This window comes from Apteryx mantelli, chromosome 26 (genome assembly GCF_036417845.1).
Source record: "Apteryx mantelli isolate bAptMan1 chromosome 26, bAptMan1.hap1, whole genome shotgun sequence".
Classification (NCBI taxonomy): Eukaryota; Metazoa; Chordata; class Aves; order Apterygiformes; family Apterygidae; genus Apteryx; species Apteryx mantelli.
Genome location: NC_090003.1, coordinates 4,555,694 through 4,571,895, shown reverse-complemented (window position 1 = coordinate 4,571,895; position 16,202 = coordinate 4,555,694). Strand labels below are relative to the sequence as shown.

General features: G+C 53.1%; 1 protein-coding gene across 1 annotated transcript in view; it reads left to right on the top strand.

Annotated features, from left to right (window-relative positions):
* The window catches only part of AGRN (agrin), a 149,872-nt gene that overhangs the window by 118,682 nt on the left and 14,988 nt on the right, over positions 1-16,202 (top strand). The window contains 17 exon segments of the mRNA XM_067311020.1: positions 289-402; positions 2,184-2,348; positions 3,633-3,776; positions 4,130-4,254; positions 4,682-4,787; positions 5,012-5,395; positions 5,550-5,684; positions 7,169-7,296; positions 9,613-9,727; positions 10,086-10,205; positions 10,926-11,282; positions 12,816-13,008; positions 13,694-13,909; positions 14,167-14,396; positions 14,914-15,048; positions 15,212-15,308; positions 15,748-15,912. Coding sequence (XP_067167121.1) covers positions 289-402; positions 2,184-2,348; positions 3,633-3,776; positions 4,130-4,254; positions 4,682-4,787; positions 5,012-5,395; positions 5,550-5,684; positions 7,169-7,296; positions 9,613-9,727; positions 10,086-10,205; positions 10,926-11,282; positions 12,816-13,008; positions 13,694-13,909; positions 14,167-14,396; positions 14,914-15,048; positions 15,212-15,308; positions 15,748-15,912 — 2,929 coding nt within the window.

Below are 16,202 nucleotides of genomic sequence, written 5' to 3'. Positions count from 1 at the left end.
TAACACATGCTCTTCCACTGGGGCTAAGTGAGGAAACACTCACCAAGGACACAGCGGTGTCCGTGGTGGCTTGTTGGTCCCAGCTGCAGGCTGAAGTTCCTGTTTCATGGCCTGTGCTATCTATGGCCGGGGGTAGGAAACTCACTTCATCGTCAGTGCCCCAGCATCTCTGCAGAGACCGTGTGGTTTTGCAGGAAAGCTGTTGGCTGCTTGGTCCATACATTGGCAATACTGCCCTGAGACATTCTGCCTGCCACATGTAACCTGTGCCTCTGCATTCCTCTACAGCCCTTGCCACAACCTCAGCACCTCTCCCAGTTGTGCACTGCAGCCAGACCGTCTATGGATGCTGTCCAGACAACATGACTTTGGCGCTCGGAGTGGGGTCAGCTGGGTGTCCAAGTAAGTGAATATTGTGTTCCCAGTCTGGGGCCATAGGGCACCTCTAAGACAAGTGGATGTCAGGAGAAATCAGGTCAAGGGAGGACTAGGGGTCCCATCCTAAAGGAGATGGAGGAAGGTGGACCCTCCCCATTCTTCAGCAAGACTGGTGACCTCCCAGTCTGAGAAAGTCTTCAGTTTATCCCCTAGCTGTGCTCCAGGCTCCAGACTCACAGCATGCATACATGGAGATGTGCACACACACTTCACCTTCTGTATCCACCAGTGATGCTCCTCTCCTTTCTAAAGCCCTGAGTCCACTTCATGGTCTAAGTCACTCTGAAATGCAGGAACGTAAGATGGTTGCTCGGAACTTGACTGGTGCTGAGCCCATGCTGGATGTCCCAGAAGGTGCCCCAAAAGCCAAACTGTACCCTCTGTGCCTTCACTCTATCCCTAGAAACTTAGGGTTCTTCACAGGTCTGAGTGACAAAGATACTGCTTGGATCCTTGCACCACAGGTTGAGTTGGGACAGAGCTTTTGGATTCACCTAGAGACCCTATACAGATCACCCCAGGACTAGTGACCAGTTGGTTACCATACTGTGCAGGAATCTGAACTGGCAAATGTTTCATTAATATTTATTAAATAATTATCAGAGTCAGCACTTTAGCAGAAGGCACATTTTGGAGGGCATTAAAACTACTAACAGCTGAGGCTTTGACTGCCTGTTAGGAAAACACATTACCCCGTGGAGTGAGGATTTAGGCCATGCTTGGGTCTGGCTAATGCCTGCTTGATGAGAATGTAGTGATGTTTAATGTGTCTTATAATTTAAAAAGCAGCAGTGTTCAGACAATGCCCAGAGCTCTCCTGGCTGGGAGCACATGGGACAGTCTGCAGGCCCAAGGATGGGTGCTGGAAGAGCAGATACATGCCATCATCTGTGCTGGTGAGTCGCAGCATCCTGCGATGGCCAGTCACACCAGCCTCCACCACTGCTTTGCCTCCCTTTCTGGAGCTGAGAAGGGAGTAGCAGGTTGGAATGGCACTAGCAAGGAGACAAAGATCATTTAACTTTCAGTTTTGCCCTGCCAGTGGTGGTTCATACCAATGTTCCTGTGTGTCTCTGAACTCTCTGTCCTCTGCCCTCCAATCCACAGAGACATCTTCCCAAATGACCCCTTCACTATGGGATCCAGTATCCCACCAGTGTTTGTCCCACCTGTGCTGCTGTGTTGGCAGCAAGCATAGGAGGTAGTTACCACTTTCGCAGCAGAGCCAAGCCCCTGGTGCAAATTTATCCGTTGTTGCCTACTCTGGACATACCACTTCCATGCCGCTAGCAGTCTGAGGATGTGTACATGCAAACTTTGCTTGCTGCTCCAGAGGTCTCCCTTTCTCTCCAGCTCTGTCCCACCTCCCCTTGCTGCTGCTCCCTATGGATAAAGGGAGAGACTCTCTGTCTATCTCTGGATCATTTCTTTCCATCACATTTCCAGTTAACAAATTAGTAATAAATTTCTAATAGCTCCCTCTCTCTAACAGTAATGAGAGAGAGGAGTTCCAGTTGCTGGCAAAGCTAATGGGCAAATCCTTGAGGGTTTAGTCCTCCCTTGTAGTGGGGGCAGATGAGAGCAGTTGGCTGATACTCTCCTTCTGCCTGATGGAGAACAGATTCCTGCTCCAGCCGAGCAAGTCCGGTGGCTCAGTGGTCCTGCTGCTCTCTGACACAGCCCACAGTGCATTTCCTCCTTTAGGGGCAGGACTGAGTCTCACGCACTCTCTATCTGGCTTGCAGGCACCTGCCAGTGTAACCCCTATGGCTCCTACGGGGGGGCCTGTGACCCCACTACGGGGCAGTGCTCCTGCAAGCCAGGCGTGGGGGGCCTGAAGTGCGACCGCTGCGAGCCTGGCTTCTGGAACTTCCGTGGCATCGTCACCGACAGCAAGAGCGGCTGCACGCGTGAGTGTGGGCAGGGGCTGGGGGCTGGCATCCCTCTGGCCTGCGTAACTCCCGGGTGGCACATCTCCCTGGTCTGCTCCGTGGGGCTCAGGTCACTGCAGGACTATTGTGGTATTTAAAAAAATGAGCCCTAAGGTCAGTCCTGTTGTAAGTCACCTCGGTGTTCCTCCTTGGTGCCTGCGTGTGGCAGCGCAAGCGGGTGCAAAGGAATGGATTGGAAGTGGAAGGAACGAGGCAGTGTTTTGCCCCTTGATGCTGATCTCACCAGGAATGGCCATGTGCAAACAAGGAAGTAAAACCGAAGAAAAGCCCATTTCATTTCAAGCTCCATTGGAGACCTAAGCAAGAAAATCAGTAAGTGCCAAGTGGGAAGAGAGGCCAGAGCAGCCAGGAGAAAGATGAGTTATTGAGAGGGGACTGCAAACAACAGAGTATGATTCTGCCCATCTTTCACTGAAATTGCAGATAGCTCTCCGACAAGTGATGGATATGTCTCAGGCTCCCACATGGCTTAAGTCCCTGGCAAAGGGACTGAATCCAAGTGCCCTGCTCAAAGGTAGCAAGCTCCAGCTGGAGAGACAATTGTGCAGCTACAGGATAGGAAGGATGTTTTGTGCTTCAGAGAGGACAGGGAGGCAAGACTCAGGTTCCTTTTCTGGCTCTGGGAGGGAGTGCTTATCTAAACACTCGCACATCAGGGTTCCATAGATGGAGATCAGTGCCAGAAAGCTTAAACTAGAAATAGGATGTCAGTTTTGTAACAGCAGAGGCATCACGCTGCTGAAATGGCTTCCTGAGTCTGTACTTAATTCTCTCTTGTGTGCAGTCTTTAAATCAGAATAGGATCTAGGTCTAAATGCAGAATCACAAGTGTCAGTAAGTAAAATCATCTGACTTCAAGCCAGACAGACACCTATGGCCAGTATCCCTTCTACCATCCAGCTCCTTTATCCTGTGCCAGAGAGCAGGGGGAGGGTCTTCTGGTATGGGTGAATGTTACTACTAGAGCTGCATAAATCCTTAATGTTGATGGGAATGAGGGTCTGTGGAGCTGACGTGGGATCGCAAGCTGTAGGACCATGGTTAGAGTGTAGCAGGAGGAAGCAGAATTCCTGCAGCTGTTTGGGGATTAGTAAGTGTAGAGTGGTAGTCAGCATTATGGTCCTTCCCTGGATCCTCCTCCTCGCTCTTCTCGTGACTTGCTGGGGGATCTGAGTGAGTCTGTTGTTGTCTCCACACAAAGCCACCACCAAAACAGTCTCTTTTCTTACTCTTCTTGCCCAGCCTGTAACTGCGACCCAGTGGGCTCAGTGCGTGATGACTGTGAGCAGATGACTGGACTGTGCTCTTGCAAGACTGGTATCACTGGCATGAAATGCAACCAGTGCCCCAATGGCAGCAAGCTGGGCATGACTGGCTGTGAGAAAGGTGAGGGAGCCACGTGCCAGAGGGATTGTGTGGGACACTGGGAAATGAGTGCCTGGGTAGTGCTGGGGGGCAACACGCAGGCCCACGAGAGTCATGCATTCCTCTCATCCTGCCTGCTTGTGCTTCAGGGGAAAGAGGTCCTGACCTGCATTCCTAGCTGTATTCCTGGTGTCTGTGTACTCACCCAGAGCACAAGGGGCTGCTCCTCTGTTTGGTGAAAGTCTGGCACGTCCACCAGTCTGAGCTGCTCTGCAGGGTCCTTTGGAAAGCTAAACCCCTGCTGGGAGGAGATAGGGTGTTTTTTATCATTGGTGTCTGCTTTGTTATCTCTTCCCCTTCTCTCCTTACCCCAGACCCATCAGCCCCAAAATCCTGCGAGGAAATGAGCTGTGAGTTTGGGGCCTCGTGCGTGGAAGTCAATGGCTTTGCCCACTGCGAGTGCCCATCCCCGCTCTGCTCGGAGGCCAACATGACCAAGGTTTGCAGGGGAGGCTGCTGGGGGGGGCTGAGCTGTGAGTGCGGGAACACATGGCTAGCTCTGTTGTGTCAGTCTGGTGCAGGCAGTACGAGAGACTGATGCTTCCTCCTTCCTGCAAGAAGCAGGCAGGCAAGTAGGGCCACTGTCTTTGATTGGGAAGGGTGACGTGTGGGTCGTGGATGTCTCCCAGCAGTGCAGGGGCTCTCTCAATGCCTCGTTTAGCACCTCTGAGCTGCTCTGCTCCTGGGCTTCTGCATTCTGCCCTCAGATCCCTCTCTGCAGCCTGCATTCTCCTTGCCTCAGAAAGACCCCTGCAAAGCCTCTGCCCCTGCCCCAGCATTTAGAGAGAGGTTTTATTTTGTCCAGGGCTTGGAGAAGGGCGGAGGTGTAACACATACCTTTCTCCATTTCCCCTCTGCCCTCCCAGGTGTGTGGCTCTGACGGTGTCACTTATGGGGACCAGTGCCAGCTGAAGACCATTGCATGCCGGCAGGGACAGGTCATCACAGTGAAGCACGTGGGGCAGTGCCATGGTGAGTGTCGGCTGCTCTCACTGCTGTGTGAGAGTGCCAGCTCTCCTGGCCTGACACTGGACACCGAGTCTGGCTGCCTCCCTCACTGTGCCATGACCCTTCATGGCACAGCTAATGCACTGCCCAGGGCAGATACTTGAGGGTTTGCAACATGCTTGCCAGTGTTATGGCCATTTTTTTCCGGCCTCCCCTCCTTAACTAACCTGTCTTGCTGCTCCTTTCAGAGACCATCACTCATGCAAGCCACACCACACCGCCCAGACCACTGCCCACACTACCCCTGGACAAGTTAATTCTTCCTCCCCCGCTCCGGCTCCCTACCCAGGCTCCTGAGCCCATTGAGGTGGCTACCAGCTCCCTGCTGTTGGAAGCCAGGCCTACTGTAAGAGGTCACCCCACGACAAGACGAGTGACTACTGCCAGACCAGCCACTACGCCATGGATGACCCATGGTGTGCATAAGACCACCATCCGGCCCCTCTCTACAGCTCCAGTGGTCCTGGCCACCACCCAGCCTGCGTATGTTGAATCAGGCAGTGCAGAAGGCAGTGGAGACCAAGAGATGGGCATCAGTGGAGACCAAGAATCTAGTGGGGCAGGTTCTGCTGGTGAGTGTGCACTGCTCAGACTTGGTAGGCCTATTGAGAGACATGGCATGGGTTAGCCCACAGGTAGACGTGAAGATTTTTCTCAGCCCAGTTCTCTAACATGGGGGTGAGGTTCTGCCTCCTGCTGGTAAATGTTCTTCTTAATGCCCCGCAGGGGAAGAGGAGGTGGAAGAAAGCCAGGTAACTGCCACCCCAGCCATTGAGAGGGCAACATGTTACAACACCCCACTTGGATGCTGCTCTGATGGCAAGACTGCGGCTGCTGATGCAGAAGGAAGCAACTGTCCTGGTGAGTTTGTCCTTGGGGCTGGCCTCTGGGATCCATTTCGGTGGTCAGGAGTAAGGCTGAACTCTTGCAGGGCACAGTAGAGTGAAAGATGCTGCTGAGAGCTGCCCGGCAGGGGAGCAGGTGCTCTCACCCAGTTGGCAGTGAGCCCTGTTCCTGTGTCCAGCCTGGGAGCTGGGGTGTCAGTGCAGGGGGTTTCACATGGATGTGCTGAAGCCATGGTAGCTGGGAGAGGTTGTGCTAACCTGCCCCAGCCCCCAAGAGCCAGCCCCAGTGTTTGGGCAGGTGCTGCTGTTCACATGAGGAGCTGGGACACTCTGCAGTTTCCTTTGCCTGAGTGACCACTTTCTACCTTAGCTGTTACAGCCTTAAAACTTTGAACAGTTTTTTGCCTAGGCCTATGCAGAGCTCAGGGCTGGTGCTGGGGGAACTGCCTAGATTCCATTTTCATCTATTACAGTGGCTGTAGAGCTGTTGTAGTGGCTGCAGGAGAACTGGGCTGACCGGGGCCAACTTAGTGCCAGGATAGGTGGTGAGAGGGGCTGTAGCCCCACTGTTACTGCTGGAATTCCTGGGGGGTTTGAGCTCTTTTAACTTATGCCCTGGACCCGAGGAATGTGCACTGCTCTCCTGATTTGGATGGCACTTGTCTTTCTCACTCATGCTCCCTTTCACACTGTGTTGAGGAGTTGCAGAGCCACCTGTGCTCAGTGCAGAATACTGGGTGCCCTGTGCGCACGTCCTCCTTAGCCTCAAAATTGCTGCCTTGGAGTCACCTCCCAGGTGTTTCCTCACTGCTCACTGATGTCCTCCTAGCTGTCCTTGGGGTTTCTGTTCCTTGGGGTTTCCAGCAGAACGTCCCTTTTCCTCTGGTTCCCCTTTTAATCCACCAAAGGATACCTGCTATGAACCTCCCATACAGTTACTCACAGGAAGGATCTTTCTGTAGCTGCCTCTGCACTCCCGTAGCTTCCCTGGAAGGGAACCACACCTTGGGTTCCTGTTGCAGTTTTGGTCTGGTTTTACAAGGCTGGCCACAGCCTGTCAGCAGGGTCTCTGCTTCCCTCTGTCAGGATGGGTCTTCTCCTTTCCTGGCATCCACCTTTTTGCCCTCCTCTGCCCTGTGTTTGCATGTACATATCTGATCCTGCGTATTGACTATGTTCTGCTCTGGCTAACGTCTTTCTCTTGTTACTCAGCCGGTGCAGGGGGGCTGCTTTCCGGGCCGGAGCTCAGAGGAAACCGTATGGTAAAAGCTGCCATCTCCAGCCTGGTCTTTGCCATCTGCTCCAGCACCCTCAGATACTAATCCTCCATGGCACTCTCCCAGACCCATACAGACTAACCCCAACACTGGCACTACCCACACACTACCATCACCCTTTCCCCCAGGGACTTGAACGCTCCTTGCGGCTGTCAGCCACACACCTGCCCAATCCACACAAGCCAAATAAAGGGGTTTGTCTTGTTTACCCTTCTTCCTGTAGCTACCAAAGTCTTCCAAGGAGTCCTCATCTTGGAGGAGGTGGAAGGCCAGGAACTGTTCTATACGCCTGAGATGGCTGACCCCAAGTCCGAGCTCTTCGGGGAGACGGCCAGGAGCATTGAGAGTGCGGTGAGTCCTTTGCACTTGATCTGGAGTCTGGCTAGGGCATTTCTGAGCTTGGCTAAAGAAAAGAGAACCCTGTACTCTTCTATACGCACTGTGATGGACAGATGCCTAAAACCCAAATGTTCACCTCCAGAAATGCAGTCCGCCACTTCTTGAGTGAGCAGGCATTCTCTGAGCTGCTACTAATAAGCAGGCTTGTCCATGCAAGTGATCGTGCTCCCACGTGGAGCCAGCCTGTGGCACACTCGCCTGTTTGTGTCTGCTCAGCCTCAGAGGTGCCAGCGCTCTGTAGGATGTCAGTCTGCCTGCTGCACGCTGCTGCAGCCACCCTGCTAAAGCAGGGACCATGTGCTGTCTGCTTTCTGAACAATGCTCCCTGGATGCATGTTACAGTACCCTGTGCCAATACCACCCTCCGTAATTACAGAGGCTCTATTGTCCTGAGCATGGAAACCACTTTGGGTCTCCTCCTGCCTTGGCTTTGCATACTTGATGACTTCTAGGAAGACCGTGGTCTATCATTGTTATCTGTCAAACGAGAGCAGAGCAAAATGCTTTGAGTGCCTTGGAGGAGAGTTGCTCCATGCTGGGTTTTTTTGAGATGGGCTACTACAAAAATTAGGAGTGAACGTGACTTATCACTAGGACCAGCACTTTCAGAAGGTGGGAACTTAAGAGCATAAGGATGTGATGGGCCAATTCTGGCTAACAGATGTCCTCTATGAATTTGTCTGATCCCTTTTGAACCTAAGTGTATTTTTAGCCTCTACCACATCCTGTATCAGTGAGTTCCATCCTTCATTATGTACTGTCTGAAAAACTCTTCCTTTCTTTTTGATTGATCTTGGTGATGGGATTGTTTAGACAAGAGGTTTTGCCTTAATGCCCTGCATTTCCTTGAGCATCCTTATCTCTGGGAAAAGCCCTTAAACAAAAATCTGTCCCAAGTTCCTTTGTCCCTCCAGTTCAGCCATACAGCTTGGAAAGCTGCTTGTGTAAATCCAGTCTTCCCCTTTTAAAGAGACACATGCCTCCCCTCTCCCCCAGCTCGCATTGCTAGCTCTGGGAGGAGACGGACTTTGCGTAGCAATGCGTACATATGGGTATGCCAAGGAAGCACTGGGCAGGATAGCGACACTGTACTGTAGCCTGCAGTGTAGCACAGCAAACAGAAAGCATCTTTGCAAGGAGTTTATGTATTTAGAGCTGGTTCCAAGCTGCACTTAAAAGTTGGCAAACCCTCAATACAGTCATATAAACAGATGTGTGCCTGGCATATGGACCATATGGTTCGTGCAGTTCTGTATTGTAATAGCAGTATTTCCCAGTACAGTAGTGACTTCCATCTGAGGATCCAAACACACACAGAAAGCTTCATTCACTGGTTCATCCATTCTTCCCTCTGAGAAGGCAAGAGGCTTTACTCACTCCTGTTTTCCCAGGGCTGGGGGAAATGAAGTCATGGCACAGGCAATGTGTCCTAGAAGATGTCTGTGGCTGGGCTGAAAGTTCCTGCCACAGCTCTGTGCTGCAGAAACCTGTTGTTCCTGTGCAACCCCTGTGTGCAAATGCCGTTGTATTCGATGTGGTCTTTTACCCCCATGAGATCATTATGCCCAAATGTATAGAGGGGACCATTATTCGCTTATTTACTTTTTTCTCTCTTTGCCCTGGAGTGGAGGGAAGGAAATTGTGGTCACTAGCTGTGGTGGGTGCCAGTCCAACACGAGGCTGGACAGATAGCTCACAGGGTGTTAAAGCACTGGCTTGCTGAAAGTCTTGCACTGTCACCGTCTCCTTTGTGTGACTTCAGGCAAATTCTGCACTATCTGAGGGCCAGGTTTTAAAAGGCATTCAGATGCTTAAAGTTGCACAACAGTGCCTGGTGGGACTTTCCAAAGTACCTAAGTGAGTTTATGCAGATTTAGAAAAGACCAGTAAGACTTAGATGCCACAAATTGAAAAACCCTATATGAACTACAAAGTGTCTCTGTGCTGGCTCTGTTCCCCTCTTCTCCATGGGTTTAAGGGGATAGCTCACCTTGCCCACGCTACCTCTGGATCATCTTCTTCTGACCTTTGATTTCAGGCTATAAGGACAGGGACTATCTGAAACCACATCTGTCCATCACCCTGCACAAAGAGCCCTGTTCCCTGCATATGTCAGTGGGATAAGTTACAAAGGTTTGGATGCAGGCTCCAGTGAGGTGAAATCAAGGAGACCTACTGAGACACAAGATCTTTAACCTAAATCCATGTCCTAGAATCTCCCTGTTGATCAATTTGTTTACCTTTCCTTCTTCACCTCTAACCAATTAGCTGGATGAGCTTTTCCGCAATTCTGACATTAAGAAGGATTTCAAGAGCGTCCGTGTCCGAGACCTGGGGCAGAGCAGCGCTGTCCGTGTCATTGTGGAATCCCACTTTGACCCAGGTAAGGGCCTCCCCTGTCCCTGTCTGTGTCAATTCACCCTGCCTTCACCATTTGCCTGAGGAGGGAGCAGTCACTCTCAGTGGTGCTGACAGTATGAGGAACAAGCATGAGGCAAGGAGCATGAAAGAACCTTATTAAAAACTGCCAGGGATGTGTCTTTTGTTCAGCAAAAGCGGCAGATGCTGTGAGAAAAGCTGGGAGGAGGTGCACCCTAAACTGATGCTTGGAAGGCTGGAAATGTTTTTCTAGGAAAAGGAGTGATTCAGATACATCATGAGGAGGTCATAAAAGGAAAACTGCTGGGTGGAATTGCATCTTCACGCTTGCTTTTTCCCTTTCTCCTTCTGGCTATGAGCAGCCACTTCCTACACGGCCGCTGATGTCCAAGAGGCCCTGCTAAAGCAGATCAAAGCTTCCAAGAAGACGACCATCCTGGTGAAGAAGCCCCAGCAGGAGCATGTCAAATTCATGGATTTTGGTGAGCCCCCCTGTCTGTGGTCACTTCCCCTCTCTTAGGCTTAGGCTTTCAAAGGGACAGGCTGGCTCTTCCTGTCTCACCAGGGCTTTTAATCTTCAGCAGTAACCAATCAAGTGCTTCCCAGTGCACAGTGCCTTCCAGAGCCGGGGCTCAGAGGATGTTGCATGTGCCCAGACTTGTTCTCAGCTCAGGAAGGCTGCAATGAGGGTAGTACTGCCCCGCTCTTGCAGAGCAGCACATGGAAAGAGGCAGTGCTGTCCAGTGGTGATGTGACAGCACCCACAGCAATGTAAAATGGGCCCTTGCTGGCTCTGATCCTGTGATAGCAGAGTGCGGTGGCCAATCCAGCCAATGGGATCTCATGGTGATAAACCTGAACCACTGGTTTTCCAAGGAAGAGAGGAGCATGACCACACCTGTACGTGGCATGCAGCTCCCACTGGGAGCTTATTAACCCCCACACCAGAGTGGAAGTACAGTAGCACTAGGATACTACAGGTGGCTGCTGGAGACATAAGCCTAGCCTTGTAGCGGGAGCTCTGGGGCACTGGGAGAGCGGAGGGGAGAGGGCTCTTTTGCCTTTGTGCATGCAGTAGCCTGAGATCACCATGCATCCAGGCCTCTCTGCTGCCGTCTCACCCCAAGAGCCTGGGTTGTTTCCCTCGCTTCCAGTGAGGATTGCAAAGTACCAATCTCCACCTCCATTTTACTGTGTTTCAGACTGGATCCCCAGGCTCTTCACCACCACCATGACCACAACCACGGCCACCACCATGGGACCCACCACGACACGGAGGTATACCACAGCTGCCGTGGCCACCACAGCCCACATTCTGCGACCAGATGCTGTGGGCAGGCCCAGCACCAAGATGGCAGGACCTGTGAGCACCAAGAGACCCACCTCCACCCTCCCGGCCACCACGCGGCGGAAACCCACACGCCAGCCCCCTGTCACGAGGAAGCCGTCACGGCCCTGCGACTCCCACCCCTGCCTGCATGGTGGCACCTGCGAGGATGATGGGAAGGAGTTCACCTGCAGCTGCCCAGCGGGCAAAGGGGGAGCTGTCTGTGAGAAATGTATGTGGCCTCTGATTTCCCACAGCAGCGACGCTGCTGGGCATCAGTAGTGGGAGCTTACAGCCACAGGATGGGGAGGGCCGAAAGTGAGGGTTGCAGTCAGGGGAACTGTGTCCCTTTGAGCTGTTAGTTCCAAATACAGGCTTCAGCCTGGGAAGCTGGGAGGATACAGTCGGGGAAGTGTCACTGTAGAGTTGCCTCTTTTCTTGTGTGTTTTCTCTAAGCATCTGCCGCTAAGCCAGCCAGTGATAAAGGACTGGGCTTCACCCAGTGCGGCCCTTCCCGTGTCTGTCCACACTTTCGGAGACTGCCCTGACTGCAGGGAGATGGAGAGGCTTGGGGCATCTGCAAACCCAGCCCCATAACTGATGCTGGCACTGATGCACACGCATCAGGCAGGAGGCACTGCAGGGATCTATTTAACCTGCTTCCTTGCCTCCATCAAGAGCAGGTTGTACATGCACTGTGTATTGTAAGAGGCATGCAGTGCAGGGCTGCACGGTAAGAAGGTACCAGCAGCAATTTCTTCCTGGCCACACTTCTGATACACCAGTGCCCTGAAGCGTGGGGATCATGAGCTTCTGCTTTTTAACTCGGCCAGTGATGTTGTGCTGCTTTCAGTCCCTGAAGCCAGTGAGTGCTGGTTAGAGTCTAACACAGAGACAGTAACTAACTGTGTTCTCAAACACAAGAGTATGTGAGCTGGTAATTGAGGCAGTATTCCCCAGTGCTCAGAGCTACTTAGCAAACAGCTGCAGACTGCCTGCGTGCTGAACCAGAGCTGCTGCTGTTTACTGTCAGCTCACAGTGGCAATTTGGTGTCATGCTGGGAGCTCTGGGTGGTTGTGAGTGCTTATTCCTAAAAACCCTTTGTCCCTAAAGCTGTAAGCTCAAGTGTTCAAAGCTGCCCACTGGATGCAGCAGTCCAGTCCTTTTAATTTTAATACGGATTGGCCTTCCAGATCCCTTTGAAAACCTCAGCTGCAATAAATAAAAGCATGGGATGATGAATGTAGATCTGCCATATGGGACTCTGGGAGGAGAGAGAAAAATGGTTTAAGGATCAAGGAAGTTGAGTTACGAGGAACCGCATGTGCTGTCGAGCTCAGCTGAAGGTATGGGGATGTAATAGCTGTGTGGGGAAAGGACCAGCAGGGCGGACTGCACTGCTAGGCCTCTGAGTACTTACCTGGGAAGAGCTGACTGTGGCACAACTGAAGCGAAGTACTGGGGAAACAGTACCACTGAGATCTCTAAAGGCTGGGAGCAGTCTTCCCGGGGCGTCCCATCATGATGGGTGTTGGTTGCTACAAGTATGAGTGTCTGGGAGGCTGTGACAAGGGATAATTGCACAGGAGCATGGGCCCAGAGAAGAGAGAGGGTTTCTTTCTGCCATTTCAAGAGCTCTCTTTGCTTGCATAGGTAGGAAAGTGCTCACAGACTGATGTCAGGGCTTTTATCCTCTCTCTGTTCTCCTGTCCCTCCCTCTGCTTCATCTGCTGTTTCTTTCTCTCCCACCCCTGGCTCTTGCAGCTATCAGGTACTTCATCCCCAGCTTTGGTGGCAAGTCCTACCTAGCCTTCAAGATGATGAAAGCGTACCACACCGTGCGCATTGCCATGGAGTTCAGGGCCGCAGAGCAAAGTGGGCTGCTGCTCTACAACGGGCAGAACCGTGGCAAAGACTTCATCTCCCTGGCGCTGGTCGGTGGCTTTGTGGAGCTCAGGTGGGTGCCCTTCCCCTCAGCCCTGCACACTGCAGAAGGGGTGGAGCAGCTTAGCTGTCTTGCCAGAGGGTCCTTTCAGGGCTTAAAACACTGGGAGGTGGGGAGGGGGGATGCTCGGCTCAGAGTCTGTAGAAGGGTAAGAAACAACAGGATCAAAGGGACAAGAATATGAGCTGCTTTTCCAAAGTAATAGTAATGCTGAACTTGCTTCCTGTGGCACTTTCTTCCTTTTCAACAAAATTGATTCACTTGTTTCAGCTTGAATTTTCAAAAACTTAAAGGTATGGGAGGTTGATTTTTCTGAGAGCGCGAGAGGTCTTTTTTTGATCCTGTATTTGTACTGGGAAAAGAAATGCAGGGGGAAAAAAGAAAGCAAGAAAAGACCCAGAAATCTGAGCTGAAGCGATTGTTTCAGTTTCAAAAGCCAGAAGGCACAGATTCAAAATGAGGTGAGGTGGAGGGATGACCTCTGGACACCGCAAGACTGCGAGCTCTTAGGAAATCAGTCCTCTTCCCTCCCAGAAGGGAAGGCTCTGCACCCCGAGGGCGGCCTGCTCCAGGGGCAGGGTAGGGCGGCTCCTGTGTGCTCCCAGCTTTCCCCTGGGACGCAGCAGCTCTCAGGCCATGACGCGCATGCCGTTACCGCAAGGTGGCACTGACGCAGGCCTCCCGTCCTCTGCTCCAGGTTTAACACTGGCTCCGGCACAGGCATCATCACCAGCAAGGTTCGCATCGAGCCTGGCAAGTGGCACCAGTTAGTGGTGAACCGGAACCGCCGCAGCGGCATGTTGTCTGTCGACGGGGAGCCCCACGTCAACGGGGAGAGCCCGACGGGCACCGATGGGCTCAACCTCGACACAGACCTGTTCATCGGAGGTGCGCCAGAAGACCAAATGGCTGTGTGAGTAGAGGGCGCTGGACCGCTGCCCTGGGTGCCCCAGCATCCTCCACTGGCGCGGACAAAGCATCCGTGGTGGGCTGCAGCCCTCTCCCTGCTCAGCAGACTCCAGGTGGTGGCTGCGAGGGCTGTTTGTGGAATGGGGGCCTGGGGTGCCTGTGACTCCCTGCCAGGGAGTATGGCCTGACCCAGATGGTTGGAAGGCCTCTGCCTTTTGCCTGCAGGTGTGTCCCCACCCACCTTGTCCTTTGTCCCCGCAGGGTGGCAGATCGTACCGCAGCTACGACCGGCCTGAAGGGCTGCATCCGCCTCCTGGACGTGAACAACCAGATGTACGACCTGCGGGAGAAAGGCAGTGATGTGCTGTATGGCAGCGGGGTGGGCGAGTGTGGCAACGACCCCTGTCATCCCAACCCCTGCCACCATGGTGGCATCTGCCATGTCAAGGAGGCAGAGATGTTCCACTGCGAGTGTCTCTACACCTACACCGGTACGGGGAGGGGGCTGCAGGCAGAGCATTGCTGGGGCACCTGGTCCCGCTGGCCAGCCCCAAGGGATCCCAGAGCCTTTGGGCTCCCATTGTGAGCTGTAGTGAGGGAGGATGTGGTGTGGGGGTGTCAGCAGTGGTTTAGAGGGAGAAGTGTAGAATGAAGCTGCATCCGGTGAAGACAGAAAATAGATTTCAGCCATAAGCTATTCATACAAGCATGAGACAAGGACCAGGACCCAGGGGCTGTTATCTACCTGTTCTCATGCAAAAAAAATTTCCCTTTGTTTTTTAGGGAAGCACAAAGCACAGTCTGGCAAAGATGTCATCTGCCCTTTGAGGGATCTGTTGGGGGGGGACTACATGGGGCACCTGAGCCAAACCTGGAACAGGGGAAAGCGTCTGGCAGGGCCATCCGAAGGCATCCCATCTTGTGCATGCCCCCAGAGTTTTCTCTGGTCAGGTCATGCCTGATGGGTGTTTGAGATGCTGACCTGATGCACTGTCTTTTCTGCTGCAGGCCCAACATGTGCCGATGAGAGGAATCCCTGCGACCCTACGCCCTGCCATGTCTCTGCCACCTGCTTGGTGCTGCCAGAGGGAGGTGCCTTGTGTGCCTGTCCCTTGGGGCGGGAAGGAGACTTCTGTGAGCAAGGTGGGACTGGAGCTGGGAGAGGAGGGGCGGGCAGGGAAGGGGATGGAACTGAAGGTGCTGATTTCCCCAGCTCTGCATGGCCAGGAGACCTTGCAGGCTGTGGGCTTGGGGCACTGGCTGAAGGTGCTCTGCCTCCTCTCACCATTCCCCCATTTGTGCCCAGTGACAGAGCAGGACCACACCATTCCCTTCCTCCCAGAGTTCAACGGCTTCTCCTACCTGGAGCTGAATGGGCTGCAGACCTTTGTGCCTGACCTGCAGTAAGTGCCAGGGAGAGGGAGAGGTGCAGGCATGAGCGTTCCTGCATGGCTGATGAAGGGTGAGAGACCTTGTCCTTTGAGTCTGGGTTGTCATATGCTGGCTTTATGTAGAGATCTCCCCTTTAGCCTGCTGGAAGCTTTGTCCAGAGACACGGGGATTCCCAGAAACCCCACAGCCAGCCTGGGGCAGTGATGTGTCCAAGGTGCTTTGTGTAGTAATACGCTGGATAAATAAGCACTGTAGAGAGACATCCTGAACATAGCAGATGTACCTCTTGCCTGACAGTTCTGCCCACTGAATTACAAGGGTGGCACCTTTCTGCCATGTCTGTAGTCTCTGGCAGGTGGAGGTCTTCTGGGGGGCCCTTCATGCAGGGGTGGAGGAAGAGAGCACATGGGCAGCTGGTTTGAAGGGTATCAGTAACTCATCTCTCCTCAGGGACAAAATGTCCATGGAAGTTGTGTTCCTGGCCAAGAACCCCAGCGGCATGATCTTCTACAATGGGCAGAAGACAGACGGCAAAGGGGACTTTGTCTCCCTGGCCTTACACGATGGCTACCTGGAGTACAGATACGACCTGGGCAAAGGGGCAGCTGTGCTCAGGTAGGGGTGAGCTGGGGGGGCTGGGGAGCAGTGCTGGGTAGTTGGGATAATGGTGACAGGCAAGAAAGAGGCAGTGGTGGCTTTCAGTGTCCGGCACTGGCTTTGAACTTCCTCCCCAGAAAAGTGTAAGGGGGAGGGTAGGTTTCACACTGGCCTTTGCTGCTAGCAGTTGTGGCTCTTGGCCTGTGGGCCCTCCATGGAGCAGAGCAGGGCTGAGCCTGTTCCCCAGGCTCTGCGTGTTTTGCAGGCTAATGCTGGGCTGTCTCTGTGAAGCTGTGAGCTGGGGCAAC